Here is a 26,687-nt window from a genome sequence, read left to right as displayed (position 1 = left end):
TAAAAACATTAGTATGCAAATGTCCGCTCATATCCCTGCTTTCAGTTCTTCTGAGAGTATACCTAGTAATGAGATTTCTGGATCATATGGCAGTTCTCTCCTCAGTTACTTGAGCAGCTGCTAAACTGCCTTCCAGAGTGGCTGCAACATTCTACATTCCCACCAAGAGTGAGTATACCTGTTTCTCCACGTACTCTCTTGAACTTGTAGTTTTGTTTTAGTTTTTTGTTTTTTGTTTTTTTGTTTTTTTTTGATGGTGGTCATTCTAGTAAGTGTGAGATTGTATCTCATAGTGGTTTTTATTTTCATTTCCCTAATAGCTAGAGAAGTTGAGCATCTTTTCATATGCTGTTGAGCCCTTTGTATTTCCTCTTTGGAAAAATATCGATCCATGCCTTTTGCCTATTTTTCAATTGGGTTGTTTGTCTATTTTTTTGTTGAGTTGTAGTATCTTTTTATGTATTTGGGATATTACACCCTTATCCGATATGTGGTTTCAATATATTGAAACCACAGTCTTGCATTGAATAGGCTATTGTTTTACTTTCCTAATAAAGTTCCTTGATATGCAAAAGTATTCAGTTTTGAAGAGATCCCATTTATCTATTTCTTCTTTAATTGCTTCCACTTTGGGTGTAAGGTCTAGGAAACCACCTCCTACTACAAGATCTTTAAGATATTTCCCTACATTTTCTTCTAAAAGTTTTATAGGATCTTAGCTCTAATGTTTGAGTTATCTTTGTATAAGGTGTGAGATATGGGTCCTCTTAAATTATTTTGGAGATGAATATCCAGTTCTCCAAATACCATATGTTGAAGAGGTGCAGTGTTAGTTGAGTGGACTTGACTGTCTTGTCAAAAATCAATTGTCCATATGTGAGAGGGTCTGTTTCTCAACACTCAAATTGATTCCATTGGTCAGTATACCTTTATGCCAACACCATGCTGTTTTGACCACTGTAGCTTCGTTTTTCTTTCTCAATATATTTTCAGCTATTTGGGGTACCCTGCCCTTCCAAATATATTTGATTATTGGTTCTTCTATTACTATAAAGTAAGTTGTTGGAATTTTGATTAGTATTGCATTGAATCTATAAATCAGCTTGGATAGAATTGACATCTTAACTATATTTAGTCTCCCAATCCATGAGCAAATTTGTCCTTCTATTTATTTAGTTCTTCCTTGATTTCTTTTTTGCAGTGTTTTGTAGTTTTGTGCATAGTGGTCTTTTTTTATGTCCTTGATTAAATTTATTCCTAAATATTTGATTCTTCTGGTTATTGCAGATGGATTTTTTTTCTTGATTTCCTCTTCAGTTTGCTCATTACAAGTGTATAGAAACACAGCTGACTTTTTTTTTTAACTTTTTTATTGTGTAGTATTAAATATATACAAAGCAAAGAAATAAAAGAACAATAGTTTTCAAAGCACTCTTCAATAAGTAGTTACAGGACAGATCCCAGAGTGGGCTACCATATGATCCTCTGAGATTTTTCCTGCTAGTTGCTCCAGAATATAGGAGACTAGAGAGGGCTTAAATATTTTTTTATCATTACAATCAACTTTTTTCCCTTCTTTTTTTTTTTTTAAGAAAAATAATGTATGTATGCAAAAAGCTATAAATTTCAAAGCACAGCACCACAATTAGTTGTAGAACGTTTTTCAGAGTTTGACATAGGGGTTACAATTTCACAATTTTAGGTTTTTACTTCTAACTGCTCTAAATACTAGAGACAAAAAGAGATCAGTTTAATGATTCAGCATTCATATTCATTTGTTAAATCTTATCTTCTCTGTATAACACCATTATCACCTTTGATCTTTCCATCCCTCTCTTTAGGGGTGTTTAGGCTATGGCATTTCTAAATTTTTGTTATTGGAAGGGTCTGTCACTAATATGGGGTAGGGAGATGGAACTCTCTAATGTTCTGGAGAGGCTGGGCTAAGTTTCAGGACTTATCTGGACCAGGGACCCATCTGGAGGTTGTCAGTTTCTGGAAAGTTACTTTAGTGAGTGGAACCCTTGTGGAATCTTATATATTGCCCTAGGTGTTCTTTAGGATTGGCTGGAATGGTCCTGGTTGGGGGTTGGCAGGTTATGATAGGTAGCATCCATTGTGTTTTTCATTTGTTTTATAGTGCCTTTCATTCCCATAAGTTCTGCCATTTGTTTTGGCAAGCTTTCGAGTTCTTGGCTGTGGTTGCCCAGTGTCTTCCTTATATCCTTTATCTCTTTTGCCATAATTTCCTTCAACTCATTGATTTGATTTAGAAGATTTGTTGAACATATTTAATTAGTTATTTCAACTCCTGCATCTCATTTGAAGTGTTTATTCCTTTTTCTGGGCTGTATCTTCCTGCTTACTAGTATGGCTCATGATCCTTTGCTGATGTCTAGGCATCAGATTTTCCCGATTGGTTTATTTTGGAGGTCGTTTTCTCTTTGGTCTACGGTTTTCTTAATGGTTGACTTTGTTCTCTAACTAGACCACTAGCATAGCTTCTGTTTAATCAGAATTTTTCAGCTATTTTTCTGATTCTTGCTCTGCCTATTTGGAAGTTTTTGAAATTGCCCATTTTTTGTACAATTGTTTCATCCCCAGGAAAAATCTCTCTCCTCTCTTCCCTCTTCCTTCTCAGTCAGTGTTGATCTACTGTTTGTTTGGTTTGTTTTTTTCCCACTGTATGTTTTAAACACTTCTTTCTTTACCTCTAGCAGCTTTTACCTGGAGTTCTGACTCTAGAGGAGGGTCTTCCAGATAGGAACAACCCCAGTCACATTTCACGAGATAAGACAGGCCTAGAACTAACATACTGTTTTGATTATGGTAGTTTTGTTAAGTTTTTAAATCCAGAGGAAGATCCAGATGTGTGAGTCCTCTAACTTCATTTTCTTTTTCAAGATGGCTTTAGCTATTTGGGACATCTTAACCCTTCCATATGAATTTAATCATTGTCTTCCATTTCTGCAAGGAAAGTTGTTGATTTTTGATTGGTATTGAGTTGTATCTGTAAATCACTTTGTTCAAGTGTCCTGGTTCAGTCCTTTAGGCAGCTACCACTTGCTAGATTTTCGCTGACATACAGGCACCCCATTATACACACGCAGGTTACCTTGCTCCCTCTGGAACAGTGCCAGGTACCTGCAATGAGAGCACAGTCTGGCTTCACACATGTCAGGAGGTGGATATGGAAAGGTCCAGCAAAGCCACCATTAGCTTTTCATGCTGTTTTTAAGCTTTGTTTTCTTGATTTGGTGCTTGTGCAGTTTCTACCACCCTCTGTTTTCTAGAGCTCTCAGGAAGATGGTTCTGCCAGTTTTTGATAGTTCAAAGATTCTGTGAGGAAATGGAACCATGAAGCATCTTATACCACCGTCTCAGTGGACTGGAAATCTAGAGCTACATTTTCTTTTTTTTGGACTTAAATTTTAAGACATAGGTCTGCCCATGAATATGAGCTTCCTACTTTGGAACATAATGTTAAAATAAGGTGAACCAAAAGTAGCACTATAAATATAATGGCACAATACCTATATTGGGGGAATATAACTCCCTTTGAAACTCAGATTTCCTTATTTTTTAAAAATTGTATTTGTTAAAAATATACTCTGAATTCTGATAAGAAAGTCAGTTACATATGTAAGAAATTTAATTTTGTAATAAGAGGTTTGAATAACAGAATTTAGTGTAGACTTGAAATTTAATCTTAGAAATAGCATTTCATTTTTACATTATTAGAATTGAATAGTTAACTTTTAAAAACTCATATTTTTCTGATTATGAACTAATACGTTGTAGATAATTTTTGGAATGTATAGAAAATTTAAAGGTAGTGACAGTCACCTGAAATTATACCATCCAGAGATAGATCTCAATATTCTGTTTCTTTTGGTTTTTTTAGATATTCCAGTTCTCACTACTTCAGTGGTATAAGGAATCAAATAACTTGTATTAACTGTAAACAGTTTCTGGTTGTTGGCCTCTTATTGAAGCAGAGCCTCCATCCTCCTTAATGTGTTTCGTTCAGTTATTTCTGAAAGTCCCTATGTTTTCCCAGAAACTCAGTCTTCTTACCCTCATCTCTTCTGTATCTGCTTAGTTCATTTCCTCTGCTCAAAATGGTTCCTGGAGATTGGTTTCTTTCTCTTTAATTTCTGCCACTGTTCTTGCCTAGGGTGTCTTCTGATGTCAAAGTTGCAAAATTTGGAGATGCCAAAATAGGGCTGCATTTTTTTGTAATTCTTACAATGTTAAAATCACGCTGTGTGTAACTCAAAAGTGGAGGCAGTAACCCTCCTGATTTTGTATTACCCAGAAGTATGTCACTGTCTTATACTCACTTCTTTATGGAAACAATTTAAGCATCTCTTCATACAGTTGAGACCAGAAGTATAGAAGCCAGTACTAACGCAGACAACATGATGTCCTTTCCAGCATAGTATTATTAGCCCAAAAACTCTTACACAATCTGTTCTTGTCTCCTTACCCAGACACCTTTGAATCTCAGCTCAAGCTTGAAGTGGATACACTTCCCCATCTTTATGTATTCATTTTAAAACAGAAATCATATCTTTGCAGTAAAATATATTGGTCTGGGTATGGGCTCTGGAGTCATCGTTTTTGTCTGTAAATGAGTGTCTGAGAACCTGAGAGGCATTCAGTTAGATTTGGATGGATGAGTGAATGTTGGATCAAAACTGAGATTTCAGGTTCCTTACCTACTGGTTCTGTACCCTTGAGCACACTTATCTTTCTGAGCTGTATTTTCTTACCTGTAAAATGGGGATAATATAGTGCTTTTTGAAGATTCAATAAAGTAAAGGATGTAAAGCTGTTAGAACAATTTCTGACAAAGTTAGTGTTCGGTGAGTTTTAACGTCCTTAGGTCATATCACTATTATGCAGCAGTGTCTTGTCTGATGGCTTTGTTATTAGTCTTCATCAATAGTGGTTCATAGTGTAGCTACATAAAGGCAGCTTTTTAGAGTTGATAGGAATTCAATACTCATCAGGAAAGTTTTATTGGAGACAGAGCTTTTAAAATTGTTGCCTCTTCATTTTTTCTTTTTAACAGTTACTACAATTCTGGTTGAAAAATGTGAACCTATTCTTTCCTCCATAGTTTTTCAGTTTCCGTACAGTTTTGTGGTGTAGCGATAGCTGAAACCATGTGGCTTTATTTTTATGTATACTACTAATATTCAGGCTTTTCTCTCTAGAAAGTGACAACAAATTCTGTTGTCTGTAAGGAAAAAGGGAACCCTAATAATGCCTAGCCATTCTTCCTGTGGCAGTTTCAATGTTTAATATATGAGGAGGTTTTTTCCTAATGTTGAAAATTTGTTTTTATTACTAAAAAATCTAACTTGTTTTAAACAATAAAAACAATTGTATATAGGGATAAGGAAGACAATGTCTGTATTTTAAAACTGCACATACTCTTTGAGACCAATAGAAGAAAGGTTTATTTGATCTGAAACTGAAATTTTTTGTAGTGTATAATCTAATTCAACCTATCTGTATAGCTCATTTGAACAATTGAAACACTGGAAGCACAGAATAAGAGATAGATCCTTTAATCCTGTATAGATTATTGTAATGCCTGGAAACATCCTAGAGTGTATTAAGCAGATAATAAAAAATTATTGGCAAAGTCCACCGAGGGAGGGGAGAAGGGCTTTGGAATTATTAAACCTTACCATCAGGAAATTCCCTGATACTGTGTCAAACTTTAGGGATACCCAAATCAATAGGCCCTGCCCTCGATCACGAGGCCTACTCCTGTGAAGCTTATGTAGGTAGCAAAGCTCAGCTTACCTGTAGGCATGCCTAAGAGTTACTTCTGGAGGGCCTCTGTTGTTGCTCAAATGTGGCCTCAATCTCTCTAAGCCCAGCTCTGCAAGTGAAATCATTGTCCTCCCCCCCCTACATAAGCCATGACATCCAGGGGTGAAAGTCTCCCTGGCGACGTGAGAGATGACTCCCAGGGATGAATCCAGACCTGGCACCATGGGATCAACAATTCCATCTTGACTGAAAGGGGGAAAAGAAGTGTAATTAATAAAGTATCAGTGACAGAGAGAGTTCAAATAGAGTCAAGAGGTTGCTCTTAAACACAAGCTTCAGACAAGGTTCAGATGGATCTTACTACCTATCATAACCTTCCAACCCCCGACCAGGACCATTCCAGCCAATGCAAAAGAACACCTAGGGCAATATATAAGATTCCACAAGGATCCAAGGCGCTAGAGTAGCTTTCCAGAAACCAACAATCTCCAGATGGGTCCCTGGTCCCAGATAAGTCCTGAAACCTAGCCCCGCCTCTCCAGAACATCAGATTGTTCCATCTCCCTACCCCATATTAGTGACAGACCCTTCCAATAACAAAAATTTAGAATTGCCATAGTCCAGCAACCCCTATAGAGAAGTATGGAAAGATCAAAGGTGATGGTGGAATTATACCTAGAAGATAGGACTTAACAAATGAATATGAATGCTGAATCATTAAATTGATATTTCTTTTAGTCTCCAGTACTTTAGAACAGCTAGAAGTAAACACGTAAAATTGTGAAATTGTAACCCGTGTCAAACTCTGAAATATGCTCTACAACTAATTATGGTGCTGTGCTTTGAAATTTGTAACTTTTTTGAATATATGTTATTGTTCACACACAAAAAAGTCAATTGTGATGATAAAGTATTTAAGCCCTCTAGCCTCCTATATTCTGGAGCAGCTAGAAGGAAAAATACTAGAGGATCGTTTGTAGCCCATGACATACTCTGAGATCTGTCCTGTAACCCCTTGTTGAAGACTGCTTTGTAAACTATTGCTTTTTTGTTTCTTTACTTTGTATATATATTATACTATACAATTTTTTTAAAAGTTAAAAAAATAATAGGGAAAAATGAGCAGGAGAGAGTGAGGTTTGTGAAAACTTTATATTCTGTGTTCAATTTTCTGGAAATCTAAAATTGCTCTAAAAATAAAGCCTCTTAATTACAAAAAAATCTAAAAACATTTGTAATACAGTTTTACACTGTGCAATAAACACTTCCCATTCTTTATATCATTTTGATCCTTATTACAACTTTTTTGGGGGATTTACAGATTTAAAAACTGAAATGGGTAAACCCTACAAAAGGACAGATCCTAGGTTTTAACTTAAATCTAGGTTTTCTGATTCCTAATTTAGTCTTCTTAGGGAGATGGTATAGTTAGTGGAAAGAAAATTAGTTTTAGAATGAGACTGGCTGTGAAATCGTTTTCTTACTTGGTAAATATTTTATCTTGGCAAGTTACTTCTTTGAAACTATAAAGTAAGAATATTTTATGGGGCTTGTTTTGATATCAGATTAACAAGTTTTAAGATTTTACATATTTCACTATTCTCTTTCTTATAATTTATACTTGATAGTACTGTTGCACAAACGGTTAGCAAAGATGTGCTGTCTTTGAATTATTCGTATATTCAATATTTAATGAATATTGAGGTTTGAATATGTCACATTTATAAAATATTGAGGTTGAAGCTTTTAGTTTTTTTTTGAAAGTATGTTTGGGATTTCATGTGTCAGCTTTATAGCCAAGTATCTTTTTTAAATAACAGCCTTATTGAGATATAATACATATAACATTTAGAACATAGAGTTCATTGGTTTTTTTTTTATTAATTAAAAAAAATTAACTAGCACAACATTTGGAAATCATTCCATTCTACATATGCAATCAGTAATTCTTAATATCATCACATAGATGTATGATCATCATTTCTTAGTACATATGCATCGATTTAGAAAAAGAAATAGCAAGACAACAGAAAAAGAAATAAAATGATAATGTAGAGAAAAAAATAAAAAATACAAAAATATATAAGAAAAAACAACAACTATAGCTCAGATGCAGCTTCATTCAGTGTTTTAACATAATTACATTACAATTAGGTAGTATTGTGCTGTCCATTTTTTTTTTTTTTTTTTTTTAGAAATCATACCATTCTACATATGCAATCAGTAATTCTTAACATCATCACATAGATGCATGATCATCGTTTCTTAGTACATATGCAGCAGTTTAGAAGAACTAGCAATATAACCGAAAAAGATACAGAATGTTAATATAGAGAAAAAAAATAAAAGTAATAATAGTAAGAACAAAACAAAACAAAACAAAAACCTATAGCTCGGATGCAGCTTCATTCAGTGTTTTAACATGATTACTTTACAATTAGGTATTATTATGCTGTCCATTTTTGAGTTTTTGTATCTAATCCTATTGCACAGTCTGTATCCCATCAGCTCCAATTACCCATTATCTTACCCTGTTTCTAACTCCTTCTGAACTCTGTTACCAATGACATATTCCAAGTTTATTCTCGAGTGTCGATTCACATCATTGGGACCATACAGTATTTGTTTTTTAGTTTTTGGCTAGACTCACTCAGCATAATGTTCTCTAGGTCCATCCATGTTATTACATGCTTCATAAGTTTATCCTGCCTTAAAGCTGCATAATATTCCATCGTATGTATATACCACAGTTTGTTTAGCCACTCTTCTGTTGCTGGACATTTTGGCTGTTTCCATCTCTTTGGAATTGTAAATAACGCTGCTATAAACATTGGTGTGCAAATGTCCGTTTGAGTTTTTGCCCTTAATTCCTTTGAGTAGATTCCCAGCAATGGTATTGCTCGGTCGTATGGCAATTCTATATTCAGCTTTTTGAGGAACCGCCAAACTGCCTTCCACAGTGGTTGCACCATTTGACATTCCCACCAACAGTGGATAAGTGTGCCTCTTTCACCGCATCCTCTCCAACACTTGCCATTTTCTGTTTTGTTGATAATGGCCATTCTGGTGGGTGTGAGATGATATCTCATTGTGGTTTTGATTGGCATTTCTCTAATGGCCAGGGACATTGAGCATCTCTTCATGTGCCTTTTGGCCATTTGTATTTCCTCTTCTGAGAGGTGTCTATTCAAGTCTTTTTCCCATTTTGTAATTGGGTTGGCTGTCTTTTTGTTGTTGAGTTGAACAATCTCATTATAAATTCTGGATACTAGACCTTTATCTGATATGTCGTTTCCAAATATTGATTCCCATTGTGTAGGCTGTCTTTCTACTTTCTTGATGAAGTTCTTTGATGCACAAAAGTGTTTAATTTTGAGGAGTTCCCATTTATTTATTTCCTTCTTCAGTGCTCTTGCTTTAGGTTTACGGTCCATAAAACTGCCTCCAGTTGTAAGATTCATAAGATATCTCCCTACATTTTCCTCTAACTGTTTTATGGTCTTAGACCTAATGTTTATATCTTTGATCCATTTTGAGTTAACTTTTGTGTAGGGTGTGAGATATGGGTCTTCTTTCATTCTTTTGCATATGGATATCCAGTTCTCTAGGCACCATTTGTTGAAGAGACTGTTCTGTCCCAGGTGAGTTGGCTTGACTGCCTTATCAAAGATCAAATGTCCATAGATGAGAGGGTCTATATTTGAGCACTCTGTTCGATTCCATTGGTCGATATATCTATCTTTATGCCAATACCATGCTGTTTTGACCACTGTGGCTTCATAATATGCCTTAAAGTCAGGCAGTGCAAGACCTCCAGCCTCGTTTTTTTTCCTCAAGATGTTTTTAGCAATTCGGGGCACCCTGCCCTTCCAGATAAATTTGCTTATTGGTTTTTCTATTTCTGAAAAATAAGTTGTTGGGATTTTGACTGGAATTGCATTGAATCTGTAAATCAATTTAGGTAGGATTGACATCTTAACTATATTTGGTCTTCCAATCCATGAACACGGTATGCCCTTCCATCTATTTAGGTCTTCTGTGATTTCTTTTAGCAGTTTTTTGTAGTTTTCTTTATATAGGTTTTTTGTCTTTTTAGTTAAATTTATTCCTAGGTATTTTATTCTTTTAGTTGCAGTTGTAAATGGGATTCGTTTCTTGATTTCCCCCTCCGCTTGTTCATTGCTAGTGTATAGAAATGCTACAGATTTTTGAATGTTGATCTTGTAACCTGCTACTTTGCTGTACTCATTTATTAGCTCTAGTAGTTTTGTTGTGGATTTTTCCGGGTTTTCGACGTATAGTATCATATCGTCTGCAAACAGTGATAGTTTTACTTCTTCCTTTCCTATTTTGATGCTTTGTATTTCTTTTTCTTGTCTAATTGCTCTGGCTAGAACTTCCAACACAATGTTGAATAATAGTGGTGATAGTGGACATCCTTGTCTTGTTCCTGATCTTAGGGGGAAAGTTTTCAATTTTCCCCATTGAGGATGATATTAGCTGTGGGTTTTTCATATCATATATTCTCTCTATCATTTTAAGGAAGTTCCCTTGTATTCCTATCCTTTGAAGTGTTTTCAACAGGAAAGGATGTTGAATCTTGTCAAATGCCTTCTCTGCATCAATTGAGATGATCATGTGATTTTTCTGCTTTGATTTGTTGATATGGTGTATTACATTAATTGATTTTCTTATGTTGAACCATCCTTGCATACCTGGGATGAATCCTACTTGGTCATGATGTATAATTCTTTTAATGTGTTGTTGGATATGATTTGCTAGAATTTTATTGAGGATTTTTGCATCTATATTCATTAGAGAGATTGGCCTGTAGTTTTCTTTTTTTGTAATATCTTTGCCTGGTTTTGGTATGAGGGGGATGTTGGCTTCATAGAATGAATTAGGTAGTTTTCCCTCCGCTTCGATTTTTTTGAAGAGTTTGAGAAGAGTTGGTACTAATTCTTTCTGGAATGTTTGATAGAATTCAGATGTGAAGCCGTCTGGTCCTGGACTTTTCTTTTTAGGAAGCTTTTGAATGACTGATTCAATTTCTTTACTTGTGATTGGTTTGTTGAGGTCATCTATGTCTTCTTGAGTCAAAGTTGGTTGTTCATGTCTTTCCAGGAACCCGTCCATTTCCTCTAAATTGTTGTATTTATTAGCGTAAAGTTGTTCATAGTATCGTGTTATTACCTCCTTTATTTCTGTGAGGTCAGTAATTATGTCTCCTCTTCCATTTCTGATCTTATTTATTTGCATCCTCTCTCTTTTTCTTTTTGTCAATCTTGCTAAGGGCCCATCAATCTTACTGATTTTCTCATAGAACCAACTTCTGGCCTTATTGATTTTCTCTATTGTTTTCATGTTTTCAATTTCATTTATTTCTTTCCTTTTGCTTGCTTTGGGATTAGTTTGCTTTTCTTTCTCCAGTTCTTCCAAGTGGATGGTTAATTCCTGCATTTTTGCCTTTTCTTCTTTTCTGATATAGGCATTTAGGGCAATAAATTTCCCTCTTAGCACTACCTTTGCTGCGTCCCATAAGTTTTGATATGTTGTGTTTTCATTTTCATTCACCTCAAGGTATTTGCTAATTTCTCTAGCAATTTCTTCTTTGACCCACTCGTTGTTTAGGAGTGTGTTGTTAAGCCTCCACGTATTTGTGAATTTTCTGGCACTCCGCCTATTATTGATTTCCAACTTCATTCCTTTATGATCCGAGAAAGTGTTGTGTATGATTTCAATATTTTTAAATTTGTTAAGACTTGCTTTGTGACCCAGCATATAGTCTATCTTTGAGAATGATCCATGAGCACTTGAGAAAAAGGTGTATCCTGCTGTTGTGGGATGTAATGTCCTATAAATGTCTGTTAAGTCTAGCTCATTTATAGTAATATTCAGATTCTCTATTTCTTTATTGATCCTCTGTCTAGATGTTCTGTCCATTGATGAGAGTGGTGAGTTGAAGTCTCCAACTATTATGGTATATGAGTCTATTTCCCTTTTCAGTGTTTGCAGTGTATTCCTCACATATTTTGGGGCATTCTGGTTCGGTGCGTAAATATTTATGATTGTTATGTCTTCTTGTTTAATTGTTCCTTTTATTAGTATATAGTGTCCTTCTTTGTCTCTTTTAACTGCTTTACATTTGAAGTCTAATTTGTTGGATATTAGTGTAGCCACTCCTGCTCTTTTCTGGTTGTTATTTGCATGAAATATCTTTTCCCAACCTTTCACTTTCAACCGATGTTTATCTTTGGGTCTAAGATGTGTTTCCTGTAGACAGCATATAGAAGGATCCTGTTTTTTAATCCATTCTGCCAATCTATGTCTTTTGATTGGGGAATTCAGTCCATTTGCATTTAGTGTTATTACTGTTTGGATAATATTTTCCTCTAACATTTTGCCTTTTGTATTATATATATCATATCTGATTTTCCTTCTTTCTACACTCTTCTCCATACCTCTCTCTTCTGTCTTTTTGTATCTGACTGTAGTGCTCCCTTTAGTATTTCCTGCAGAGCTGGTCTCTTGGTCACAAATTCTCTCAGTGACTTTTTTTCTGAGAATGTTTTAATTTCTCCCTCATTTTTGAAGGATAATTTTGCTGGATATAGGAGTCTTGGTTGGCAGTTTTTCTCTTTTAGTATTTTAAATATATCATCCCACTGTCTTCTAGCTTCCGTGGTTTCTGCTGAGAAATGTACACATAGTCTTATTGGGTTTCCCTTGTATGTGATGGATTGTTTTTCTCTTGCTGCTTTCAAGATCCTCTCTTTCTCTTTGACCTCTGACATTCTAACTAGTAAGTGTCTTGGGGAACGCCTATTTGGGTCTAATCTCTTTGGGGTGCGCTGCACTTCTTGGATCTGTAATTTTAGGTCTTTCCTAAGAGTTGGGAAATTTTCAGTGATAATTTCTTCCATTAGTTTTTCTCCTCCTTTTCCCTTCTCTTCTCCTTCTGGGACACCCATAACACGTATATTTGTGCAGTTCATATTGTCCTGGAGTTCCCTGATACCCTGTTCAAATTTTTCCATTCTTTTCCGGATAGTTTCTGTTTCTTTTTGGAATTCAGATGTTCCATCCTCCAAATCACTAATTCTATCTTCTGTCTCTTTAAATCTATCATTGTAGGTATCCATTGTTTTTTCCATCTTTTCTACTTTATTCTTCACTTCCATAAGTTCTGTGATTTGTTTTTTCAGTTTTTCTGTTTCTTCTTTATGTTCAGCCCATGTCCTCTTCATGTCCTCCCTCAATTTATCGATTTCATTTTTGAAGAAGTTTTCCATTTCTGTTTGTATATTCAGCATTAGTTGTCTCAGTTCTTGTATCTCATTTGAACTATTGGTTTGTTCCTTTGACTGGGCCATATTCTCAATCTTCTGAGCGTGGACAGTTATCTTCTGCTGCTGGCGTCTGGGCATTTAGTCAGATTTCCCTGGGTGTCGGACCCAACAAGGTTGTAAGATTTTTCTGTGAAATCTCTGGGTTCTGTTTTTCTTATCCTGCCCAGTAGGTGGCGCTCGTGGCACACGTTTGTCTGCGGGCCCCACCAATAAAAGGTACTGTGGGACCTTTAACTTTGGAAAACTCTCGCCGTCCGGGAGGTTTGCTAGCCAAAGCGGCTTGGAAGAGTGCCAGCCGGCCCGGGGTCCGTACGCGGGGAGGGTCGCTGGCTGCCGCAGCCCGGGAAAGTGCCCGTCCGAATTTCCTAGTCGGCCCGGGGCGCCAAGCTTGGCGGAAGGGCGCCAGCCGCAGCGGCCCACCCGGGAGAGTGCACGTTCCCAGGGAGTCACGGGTTTGGAAGGGGCCCCCACCCCCGTCACCGTTCTCCGCGGCCTGGGGATTTCCGATCCAATTTTCTCAGTTGGTCCGGGGGGCTGCGCGTGGTGTGGGCGCCAGCCGCCACTGTTTGAGGGGACCGCCTGTCCAATTCTCCCAGCCGGCCCGGGGAGGGGGAAGGGAGTGACTCCGGCCGCTTGCCGCCCCGCCCGGTGAAGCCCGCGTCCCTTGGCGATCTCACCAGAGCGGGTTCTCTCAGCCAGCCAGTCGTTCCAGGATGGGGTACACTGTCTTTTTTGTCTCTGTCGTGACTTTGGGAGCTGTTCTGTATCGTTTCTTCTCCCCTAGTAGCTGTCCTGGAGGAGAAACTAAGATCCGCACATCTTACTAAGCCGCCATCTTCTCCGGAAGTCCATTGTTTTTTAATGTATTCACAGAATTGGGCAGCCATTGCCCCAGTTGATTTTAGAATATTTTCATCATTACAGAGCTAAACCCCATATCCATCAATGTTACGTTTTGCACTATCCCATCCCCACTGCCTAGACACCAATCTGTTTTCTCTCTGTGGATTTGCCTGTTCTAGACATTTCATAAAAATGAAACTGTAACGTATTGTCCTTTGTGACTGACTTCTTAGCATGATGTTTTCAAGGTTCATTCATGTTGTGGCATGTATCAAAGCTTTTATAGCCAAATAATATTCCATTGCATAAACATTTTATTTATTCATTAGTCAGTGGACATTTGGGTTGTTTCCACTTTTGGGCTGTTCATAATGCTGCTATGTACATTTATTTCTAGTTTTTATGTGGCATATGTTTTCATTTCTCTTGGGTATATATTCCAAAGCGGAGTTCCTAGATCTAAGTTTAACCTTTTGAGTAACTGCTAGATTTCCAAAGTGTAGTCACACCATTATATATTATACATTTCCACGCTTAGTGTATGAGAATTCTTATTTTTCTACATCCCCACCAACGCTTGTCTTTTTTATTATAACCGTACTACTGAATGTGGAATAATATTTCATTGTGGTTTTGATTTGTATTTCCTTGATGGCTGATTATATCAAGCATTTCTTCATGTTCTCATTGACTATTTAGATATCTTCTGAATCATTTGCCTGCTTTTAAATTAGGTTGTCTTTTTATTATTGGGTTTAGGAATTCTTTATACATTCTAGATACAGATTGCTTATCAAATAAATGATTTGCAAAGCTTGTTCCCATTTTTTAAGCTGTCTTTTCAATTAAAAAAAAAATTTTTATTGTGGTAACATACACTATAAATTCCCCATTTTAAATATACAATTCAGTGGTGTTATTTGCATTCACCATGGTGTCTTTTTACTTCTTTGGTAGTATCCTTTGCTGCACAAATTTTTAAATTTTAATGAAGTCCAGTTTATATCTTTTTTTCTTTTTATGCTTGTGCTTTCAATGTCATGTCTACGAAATCATTGCTCAATCTCAGGTCACATAGTGAGTCCTGTTTTCTTCTAAGAGTTTTAAATAGTTTTGGTTCTTGACGTTTAGATCTTTGATCCATTTTGAACTAATTTTTGTGTATCATGTGAGATAGGTGTCCAACTTCATGTTTTTGTCAAGTGCCTAGCACCATTTGTTAAAAGACTATTGTTCTTTCCCCATTAACCAATCTTCGCACCCTTGTCAAAAATCAGTTGACCCTAAATGTGAAGGTTTATTTCTAGATTCTCGGTTGATCTATATGTCTAGCCTTATGCCAGCATCATAGTGTTTTGGTTACAGTAACTTTGTAATAAATTTGAAATTGGGAATTTTTACTCCAAATTACCTTTTTGCTGGACACTTACTTAGTATTTGTCTTACTTTATATTCCTCATGCTTTAGCTCTGTTTCTTAAAAGGGAACTTAGTTCCAAGTCTCACTTGAATCTATGTTAATTGTAGTTTTTTTTAAATTCAATGTTATAAATGGTAAGAATATATATTTTTATTATATATATTTTTTATTATTAGTGTCACAAGTTTTTAATACTGCTCAGAGTTTTTGTATGGAAATCTTTTACAGAAAGTTTTTAATCCTGCTAATCATTGTGTTCTTAGGTTTGCAACTTGACACAGTGTAGTTCTATCAAGGCAGAGTGTAGTATGGACCTGAGGAGGAGAATCAATATTTGTATAGCTTTAATGATTAATTTGGTATTTCAAAAACTGACTGTTGAAAAATATTTGCAAATATTAACTTTTTAAATAGAAAATTCTATTTAAAATTCTTGAAAAGCTGCATCTGTGTTCCCATAATTCAAGAAATCACACAATGAAGCTGATTATCCTTAAATGAATAAAAGCTTGCTTAAAATATGTCTGTTTTAATTTGCAAGCTGCCAGAATGTGATATACCAGAAATGGAATGGCTTTTAAAAAAGGGAATTTATTAAGTTGCAAGTTTACGGTTCTGAGCCTCTGAAAATGTCCAGATTAAAGAAAGGCTATAGAAATGTCCAAGCTAAGACATTCAGGGAAAGATACCTTGGTTCAAGAAGGCCAGTGACATTCAGAGTTTCTTTCTCAACTAGAAAGGCACATGGTGAACATGGAAATGTCTGCTAGCTTTCTCTCCGAGCTTCTTGTTTCAGGAAGCTCCCCTGGGAGCGTTTTCCTTCTTCATCTTCAAAGGTCTGTGACTGTGTGGGCTCTGTGGCTCCCATAGCTCTGTAGCTTTTTCCAGTGTTTCCTCTTTTAAAGAATTCCAGTAAACTAATTAAGATTCACCTAGAATGGGTGGAGTCACATCTCACTCTAATCAAAGGTTAAAACCCACAGTTGGGTGTATCACATCTCTGTGGATGTTATCTAATCAAGCTTCCAATCTACAGTGCTGAATAGGAATTAAAACAGCTGCCTCCACAAGATAGATCAGGATTAAAACATGGCTTTTCTAGGGTACATTAATCATTAATTTGGAGTTTCAAATACTGACTATTGAAAGACATTTGCAAATATTAACTTTTTAAATAGAAAACTCCTTAACCTCGTGAAAAGCTGGATTTCTGTGTTCCCATAATTTCAGAAATTACATAACGAAGCTGACTGTCCTTAAATAAATAAAATTTTACTTAAAATATGTCCATAGAAAGAACATTGTTTACATTTCAAAAGAATTAAACATTAAAAAATCCAGTCAGTGTAGTATAAACATTTACTATTGATATTCTAATTGATTTCATTAGAATTTGATAAATGTCACTTTCTTTAACTCTTAAAATTACTAAATTATGCTTTTCATTTTGAGTAATGAAAGGAATGTATTTAGTACCAATCCTGCTTTAATGTTGAGACCACCCAGAACAACGCAAGAAAAGGATAGTGCTGCAGACTGATGTGACCACTGTGAGTGGTTCACAGCCACAGTTGTGTTTTTTCTCTAAAAGTTTTAAGCTCAAATATTCTAAAATCCATTATTTTATTGTCGGATTTCTGAACCAATACATCAGTTTTTATCTGTGTGACCTGAATTAAGAGCCCTAATAGAACTGTTTCAAAAGATGAAAGTAATACTCTTTCCACTCTGACTCTTGAACATGTAAGTATGGTTTCAAACGTATATCACTTCCAAAAGTTACTTATGTGTAAAATTCAGATAGCTGGCTTTCCATCTTATGAAAGCTTGTAGAATTCAAAACTACAGATCAGGGTTTCTTAGCCTTGAGAATATTAGCATTTGAGACCAGATAAGTCTTTGTCGTGGGGCCTAACCTGTGTACTATAGGGTATTAGCAGCACCACTGCCTCTACCCATTAGATTCCACTGGTACCCTCTCCCCACCGTTATGTCAACCAAAAAAAAAAAAATCTCCAGACATTGGCAGGTGTTATTCCCTAGGGGACAAGATTATCCTTTGTTGAGAACCACTGCCATAGATGAGAAGAAATTGTTAAAGTGAATTTTATCATTCATATATTAAACTTTTGACAGAAATAAAGTTGATATATTTCAGAGTTTGACAAGTTTTCTTCTTCTGAATATTATCAGACCCAAATACTAAATAAGGGGCCAGAAGGTAGATGAAGAAAGAGGTGGGATAGTTAAATTTCAGTAATTAAACAGGTATTGTATTTGAATATCTCAATATCTAGGATCTCTAACATTGAGTAGTGCTTTCTGTTTGCGCATATTGAAAAGATAACGTAGAAGGCTTGCCCTTCATTCTGTGTAATAATACTTTAGCTTTCTTAGGAATTTTAACTTGTTTGGAAACTTCAGGTAAGTGGCTAGAATGTACAGATTGTTCCTAGGTTATCAAGTGACTGAGTCAGATTTATTGGATAAAAGGCATTTATAAGTAAAAGGTCTTTAATTAGTTGGTGAAGTAGTCCACGCCAAGGTTTTTGTTGTTTCAGTTGTTTAATTTTCAGCAAGCATTTTTAAATGGCAGGCCATTCTTGTGGCCGTTTTCATACATTTTACACATTTCTTATGTCCCAGACAGTTTCAGTCAAAGGAGTAGTGACTATCAGAGGTGACTATATAACTTGATTTTCAAAGAGTTTAGCTTATTAGGATTGATTATCAGCATTTCACAAATTGCACGAATGTAAAGAGGTTTTAGGAAGGCAAAGATTTAATCATTTATTATTAATAATCATTAAAGATTTAATTTAAGTGGCAGGAATTCTTGTTTCTGACAATCTCTGCATTTTACCATGTAAGTTTTCTAAATTGAAACTTCATAATATTCGCCTTGAACATCTCATCTGTTTTAGTTTTAAAATAGTTATAACATTTTGTTTAAAATTCGAATTTCAGGGTTCTTGCCTCAGATTAACTAATTTTTGGCTTAAAATGATGCATAGCCCTTTGGTAATTCCTTGTTTGGATCCTTCTTAATTTTTTTTTTATTGAGTCTTATATTTTAATTGTGAATGACCCATTCTTTGGCATCTGATTAACTAAAGATTGTCATTGCCAGCATGAGACACCCTGAAGTTGTACATTTCTAAGATACAGAGATCTTCATTCACATTGATCCTTACTTTAGTTCTCTACAATTGGGGAGGCAGTGTCCAGATCCTCCTTTCAGAAGGGACAGCTCAGTAGTGGCTAGTAAGCTCCATGAAAGTCCTGCTTGTGTCTGGCAGTGTGAGCTCACCTGGTCCAGAGTTGGCTTTCTGTAGGCTGTGGTGTGGAGACTCTCTGGGACTGGTTGCCTTTATTTGAGGTAGGGCTTATTGGAGAATTAGCAATGTTTTGTTTTTGCTATTATGATCCTCATTGTTAGAATATTCATTACGCTTTTATTTAGTGCCCATATACCCACCCCACTAAGCAATAACTCTCCCTTCTCCTCTTACCCCTATCTCCTAGTAAAAATCTACTTTCTGTCTCTATGAATTTGCTATTACTAGATTTTTCATATATATTAAGTCATACTGTATTTGTCCTTATGTGCCTTGCTTATATCATCAGCATAATGTCTTAAAGGTTCACCCATGTTGTTGCATGTATCAGAACTTCATACCTTTTTACAGCGGAATATTATTCGGTTGTGTATGTACACCAAATTTTGTTTATCCATTCATCTGTTGTTGGACATTTGAATTGTTTCCAGCTTTTAGCTATTGTGAGTAATGTTGCTGTGATATTGGTGTGCAAGAATCCATGTAAGTCCCTGTTTCAGTTTCTTTGGGTGTATACCTAAGAATAGAATTGTCAGGTCATATGGTAACTCTATGTTTAACTCTTTGAGGAATTGCCATATACTGTTCACAGTGACTACACCTTTTTACATCACCACGGACAGTGCACAAGGGTTCTGATTTCTCCATATCTTTTACAACACTTGTTATTTCCACTTTTTAACATTCTTAGCCATCCTAGTGAGTTTGGGTCTGGAGAACTATCTTGAGAGAATAGTTGAGTGGAGGAGAAGATCTAAGGTCTTAAGGAATTTCAGTAACTGAATGACTAATACCAAGAATTTGGTTGGACTGTAGTAGGGGAGAGTACATGTTAAGGAGAGAGTTATTCCTAGGGTCCCAGAGCAGGATATAAAAAGAGAGCTCATGGGAGGAAACTGCTTAACGTTGGGATGTTCGCATGACCTGAAGGTTGATCATTTATTCTCTGGAGTGCAGACCTCCCTTGATGTCCTGTAATCTTAAATTACAGAATAATGAAGAATACAGAGAGAGTGAAAAAGAATTAAAAGGAAAATCATGAAAAATATCAGAAAGTTAAGAGAAGAGTTGAGAATACAAAGGTATGGGGTAGGATAAAAGGAAAGGAAATAGTTAAATTAAAACCTTTTATAATAACTCTGTAAGAATGAAAGGTAAAATGATACTTAAAATACAAGAAATAAAAGGCTAGGTAAAAGCTAAATGAAAAAGGAAGCACCTAGAAGTGAAAGGAATGAAAAGATAAATAACATTTATAATAGAGGTCTGAACGTAAAAATAAAATCCTTTAAAAAACTTTGAAAGCCTTCACAGCATCCTATATTTTTTCTTGCAGTACTTACCACAAATGTAATTAAATATTGTTAGGGTAACTGTGTCTCCCCTCCTTATTTGTAAGCTTCATGATGGAGGGATTGTGTCTATCTTGTTTACTCCAGTATTCACAGAGCCTACCAGATTGCTAGCAACATATTATATACATAATAAAATCTTTTTGAGGGGAATAAAGGACAGAAAAATGTTAACTTTCTTTAGGAGTTTTTTTATGTGCAATCAGAACTTATGGTAAGAGACGAAAGAAAGAGAAAGAAAGTTGAAGGAGCCCTTGAAATAATAGAGAACAATGTATGAATGTCTTAGCAGTACAAAATTCCAGAATAATGTTGAGTTGCTGAGTTATACTTTAAAACAGTAATAATATGACAGAACCAAATGGGAAGAAAAATATGACAGGAAATCCACCTCTGTAATCTGTACCGTTATCCACTAACTGAGATGGCCCCTTGGGGCTGAGGTCCTTTTTGGGCACCTTTTGACTTTTCCCTTTGGAAATAAAGCTCTTTTAGCTGCTCCTCTATACCCCCTCCCCTTATGTTTTTATAACATAAAATTTGCCGTTTTAACCATTTTCAAGTGTATAGTTCACTGGTATTATTTTTAATTGTGTTACCATCATTGCCTTCAACTACTAAAGCTGTTTTCATCACCTGAAACAGAAATCTTTACCTGTTAAGCAGTAACTGCCCATTTCTGCTTCCCCTTAAATTAGGTAACCTCTAATCTACTTCTGTCTCTGAATTTATTCTTAATATTTCATTTAAGTAGAATCATACTGTCTTCAGGGTTCCCCCATGTTGTTGCATGTATTAGAACTTCATTCTTTTTTATGGCTGTCTCCCTTTTACATTGAGGTGAAATTTACATAACATAAAATTAACCATTATCACTATGAACTATTCGTGGCATTTAGTACATCACAGTGTTGTGCAACCACTGCCTCTATCTAATTCCAAAATATTTCCAACACTCTGAAATATAGCATGTAATCATTAAGCAGTTAATTCCCATTTTCCTAAGTTCCCAACAATCACCTGTCTGTTTTCTGTCTCTGTGTGTTGACTCTGGCCCTCTTTTTAACTGCATCTGTTGGAAAGGGATATGCTTTGACCAAAAAGAAATTACTGGACTTTAGGGGCCTAGGTAGTACTGGTACTCAGAGTTATATCTCTTTAAAGCACAAATTTATTTCTTTAATGGTATCTTCAAAGACTCTGTAAGTATAAATGGTATTTATATTTGTGTATGTTTTCTTTTAAACTTTAAAATTCTTTGATGCTTTAGCTTTCTGTCCTAAAATTATATAAAAATTACATTAGTGGTTACCTGTGGTAGCCAGATAATTATATACAGATTGCCCCTGTAGCATTTGTTTCTCTTTACATTAAAACAGGGTTTTTCAGCCTGTGTCAAAATGACATGAGTATCAATATGAACTAAAATACAGTGAGCAAACTAATGGAGTTAATATCTAGAATATAGGTTATCAGAGAAATAGAATGAGGGTAGAGAAAGGGGAGCTGATATTTAATTTGTACAGAATTTTTAATAAGGTTAATTGTAAATGTTTAGAAATGGATAGGGATGATGGCAGCACATTTTTGTGAGTATAATTAACAGCACTGAATCGTATTTAATTTGTGATTGTAGCTGAAAGGGGAAGTTTTGGGTTGTGTATGTCACTAGAAGAAAAGCTAGAGGGAAGGAAGTGGGACCGTATAAGATAGTGAACCCTGTTACAGCCGATGAAAGTGGTTAATAGTACAAATGTTAGGAATGTTCTTCCATGAACTAAAATAAAGGAATTATTAATAGGGTGAAATACAGGGGAAAATACCCCTAATGCAAACTGAAAGTTACTGGTCTGTTTTAATATTCTTCCATCAATTGCAATAAAGTTACCATATGAATGTTAGGTGTCAATAATAGGGGGTTAGAATGGGTAGGAAATTTTTTTGGGGGGGGGAGCAAAATGTTCTAAAATTGATTGTAGTGATGAAAGCACAACTCTATAATTAAAATGAGAGCCATTGATTGTACATGTTGGATGGATTGTATGGTGTGTGAATAAAACAGTTTAAAAAATAGGTGACATGGGTGTCATTTTGGTCCAAATACTTCTTTATTGTGGGGATTATCCTGTGTATTGTAGAATGTTTAGCAACATCCTTGGCCTCTACTCACTAGATGCAAGTAGCATCCCTCTTCTCCAGTTGTGACAACCAAAAATGTCTCTAGACAATGCTAGATACTCTCTGGAAGAGAGAATCTCCCCTGGTTGAAAGCCAGTGCATTAAATCATTCCTTTTGAGAATTTGTTTTTTTCTTTCATTAGAAAGAATATAAATACATCATGTGTTAGAAATATAAGTGATAGAGGATAATTGCTAAATCACCCATGGAACTTAGTTCATACTAATTTTTATAATTGTTCCTAAAACTGTTTGCATTCCAGTAACAATTTTATTTTGGTTTTTAATTTTGATACTTTCTTAGATGATTATGTAAGGGCTAGTCCTTGTTTGGCTGTTCTATGACAAAAAAAAATTGTCTAGGCAGAAGTGGATTTATGGAAAAACTAAATACAGCAATATGAGTTTGTTTAGAAATATTAAAAATTGTTTCAAACTGTTTTAAAGTTCTATGAGTGAGGCATTCAACAGTTGAAAAAAGAGAAAGACTTTATGTACACAAATTTATTTTCTTCAATCTCATAAGTGTCTTTCAGTGTTACTGTTCCCTTCTGTGTTTCTCACAAATTCCCTTGAAAAGCTGTTTTCTCAGAGTACAAAGACACTCTGGTTACAACTTAAATTATTTCTCAGTTATCACATGTAAAATGAATGAAATTTAAAAAGGAATCTTTGATCTAAAATTTGTTTCAAAATAAATATATAGCCTACTTAAATATTATAATTCTCATCATAGACTCCCTGTACAGTTGAAAATGACCATTTTTAAAGATTGTCTTTCTGTAAGTTAATTTTCTAACTAGTTTGTGATTTTTACCTGTGTACAGTGAAATATAACTGAAGACACAACTCTGGGAAAAGCAGGTCTGGGGATATGGTAATGGAGGAAAGTCCGAAGAGGGGAATTTAGTGTAAAATTAGTATTATCAATTAGTTCATTAGTGGTGTTGAGAGTTAGCATCTCACTTGGCTTTTTTTTTGGTCAGAAAATATTTTTAAAGGCCATTGGAAGAGAATCTCTCAAAATAGAGGTTTGGCTGCCTTCTCTGCAGAGGAAAATTCAGTTTCAGTAAATTCTCTCTTTCCATAGCATGGACGGAGATGAAGGCCAATTCTTATTTAATTCTTTATCCCTAAGTTCTTCCAATGTATAGATGTGGAATTAGATGTTCCTAACATAATGTACTTTCGTAGGAATATTGCACTTTAGCTGCTTTTCTTCTCCCCATGTGCTAGGAATGTCTCTAATGCTTTCTTTTCATTTTACGTATTTAGGGACTATGTTAGGAGTGAACTGGAGTCTGCCTATGAAGGACCAATGTATTTAGAACCTCTCTCCATGAATCGGTTTACCACAGCCTTAATAGGTAGGTATTCTAGAAGAGTTAAAGGTATAGATAGAAAATAACCAGTCTGTAAAATTGTTGTGTCCTTATTTGAGAAAAATTGGAAACTCAGCTATTCATGGTAACTTTTCCAAATGTAGCCATTGTTGAGTGTTGTAGTTTCTTAGTCTTTTTTCCCTGTTCATAATGTTTCTTATTTTACACATTTATAATCACATTATACATAGCCCATAGTTGGTTGGTTGTTTTTTTGTTTTGGTTTTTTTTAGAGATTATCTTAAGTTTTTGGAAAGTTTAATTTTTAAATAAAGCCAATTTTTTACTTGGTAAAATTAAAATAAAATGTATAATATCTTAAATTTATTGTTGTGGAAAGCCATCACCCCAGCAGTGAGGTAAAAATAAAATTTCCAGAAATATCATGGGTGATGTCCCAGGCAATTATAGAAAAAGAAGTAAGAGAAAATCTGTTTTATAACTCTTAAATTCACCTATGTTAGAGGGTATTAAAAATCTGGCATTGGATATTGAAGGAGAATTTTATCAGAGAGAGCTATTTTCTCAAAAGTGCTTCCCCATTCCTTCATGATTAGAGAGTTCAGTAGTGAACCACTTGGAAAACTTGGAACATCTCCTCTGGCCCGAAGGTTACTGTGGACAAGTGTCTGACTCAGTCCTGAAAAGCTAAAGTTTTACCATACAGAACCAGTCACATGTGTCTATTGAGAACTTCCTAAGTGTCTAGTTCAAATTAAGGTATGCTCTGAGTATAAAATACATACCCAATTTCAAAGACTTAGTACAAAAAAAAAATGTCTCTTATAGAGTTTTTGTTTTTTTTTTTTTACATATTTGGGGCAAATGGGTTAAATAAAAGTTGTTTACTAGAAAATTTTTAATTTCATAGATGGCTCATATTATAGTTCTACTCTGATCTAAAAGGCTGGCATTAGGCTGAGTGGGTGTTGAGTTTCTGACTGTGCAGTGAAAATGCCTTGTAGGATTCTTTTGTATCTTTCATTTGTGGAGGAGAAGGATGTGAGTTTTCTGTGGACTAGATGAGATCCCCAAGAGTGTCTATAGGATTTTAAGTCCTGTCCAAGGGGGCCCCTTAGAGGAATAAAACAATCCTAACAGGGACTGAATTTCCAGATTCCCGGGAGCAGAGGAAAGAACCAAAAACAGCCAGAGAAGGGTACATGCAAGCTTCAAGGGTACTGTAAGTGAGAGATCTACAGTGATTGGAACAATCTCAAAAAAGCCTATAAAAGTGCCCAGGAGAGAGGAAGTCAATACCCTAAGTCCTAAGAGCACCACCATCAGATCATCATAAGAGTACAGGTCAAGTAAGAATTTTCCTCCTTCCTTCCTCTCCGCCTTCCCCAATCTTGGGTAAGCCAGGGAAAAAGAGGACAAGTCCTACTGCAACGTCTCCACTCTTTTTTCCAATTTCAGGCTTCCTGCCTATATCCCTATAGCAGGCCTGAACTAGAGTAAGGAAGAGCCTCAACTCTAAATCAGTTTTAAAATTTTTATTATTATTAGATGGACATTTTTATCCTAAGGGAGACTAGAAAAGTTATGGGACTTGCTTTAGATTTTGTCTAGGAGCAGGAGGAGAACTAATCTCCATAGAATGGATTTTAAAAGACAGCAGCAACTCAGCCTGTCTGGATAGCTCATTTGAACAACTGAAACACAGGGAGCCCAGAATAAGATTGAGGGTATTTAATCCTGTATAGCTTAATGTAATACCTGGATACATCCTAGAATATATTAAGTAGGATAATAAAAAAGTATTGGCAAAGTCCCTTGAGGGATGGGAGAAAAAATATGGAACTATTAAACTTTATCACCAGTGAATCCCCTGAAACTGTTTCAAACATTAGGGACACCCAAATCAATAAGCTAAGCTCTTGATCTTGAGGCTTACCCATTTGAAGCTTATGTAGGTAGCGGAGAAGCTTAGCCTACATGGATATGCCTAATAATTACTTCTGGAGGACCTCTTTTGTTGCTCATATGTGGCCTCGCTCCCTCTAAGCCCAACTCGGTAAGTGAAATCATTGCCCACCCCCCTACATGGGACATGACATCCAAAGGTGAAAGTCTCCCTGGCAGCATGGGAGATAACTCCCAGAGATGAATCCAGCCCTGGCACCATGGTATCAACAATTCCATCCTTACCAAAAGGGGGAAAAGAAGTATAATTAATACGGTATCAGTGGCTCAGAGAGTTCAAAAGAATCGAGAGACTACTCTGGAGGTCACTCTTCCACAAGCTTCAGTTAGACATTGCTACTTGTCATAACTTGCCAAACCCCAACCAAAACTGTTCAGTAGCCAATCCTAAAGAATACCTAGGGCAATATATAAGATTCTACAAAGGTTTCAATAATTCTACTAAGAATTTAGCCTATGGAAATTTTAGGAAATGTAATTCAAGTAGTTTTTTTTTACAACACTTGTAAGCCTCCAAGCTTATTCATACAAAGCATTGTATAATTATGAACTATTTAGAAACAGCCAAAGAGTGATGTTACATCACATACATTCAACATAATATACCACACAACCATTAAAACTATGTATATTTATTTATTAATGTGAGAAGATATGTAGTGTTAAATGACAAAAGCTGGTAACACTATGATGCCCTTTATATGAAACATTTGTGTATATTCATGTGCATAGGAAAAAATTAGGAAGCATGCTGTTCTAGTTTGCTTGCTGGCAGAATGCAATATACCAGAAACAGAATGGCTTTTAAAAAGGGGAATTTAATAAGATGCAAGGTTTACAGTTCCAAGGAAGAAAATGCCCCAATTAAAACAAGTCTATAGAAATGTCCAATCTAAAGCATCCAGGGAAAGATACCTTGGTTCAAGAAGGCTGATGATATACAGCATTTTTCTCTCAGCTGGAAGGGCACATGGCAAACCTGGTGGCATCCGCTGGCTTTCTCTCCAGGCCTCTTGCTTCATGAAGCTCCCCAGGAGGCGTTTTCCTTTTTTATCTCCAAAAATCACTGAGTAGTGGACTGTCTGCTTTATGGTTCTGCGGCATTCTCAA

At 35.7% G+C, this 26,687-nt stretch overlaps 1 protein-coding gene across 3 annotated transcripts in view; it reads left to right on the top strand.

Annotated features, from left to right (window-relative positions):
• Window positions 1–26,687, top strand: part of RNF145 (ring finger protein 145) — a 76,187-nt gene that overhangs the window by 25,957 nt on the left and 23,543 nt on the right. For all 3 annotated transcript variants that reach the window (XM_077137558.1, XM_077137557.1, XM_077137556.1), the window contains exon 4: window positions 23,545–23,636. In XM_077137558.1, coding sequence (XP_076993673.1) covers window positions 23,545–23,636 — 92 coding nt within the window. The remainder of the gene's footprint in view (window positions 1–23,544; window positions 23,637–26,687) is intronic.

This window comes from Tamandua tetradactyla, chromosome 20 (genome assembly GCF_023851605.1).
Source record: "Tamandua tetradactyla isolate mTamTet1 chromosome 20, mTamTet1.pri, whole genome shotgun sequence".
NCBI lineage: Eukaryota > Metazoa > Chordata > Mammalia > Pilosa > Myrmecophagidae > Tamandua > Tamandua tetradactyla.
This window is presented reverse-complemented; position numbering and strand designations above follow the sequence as displayed.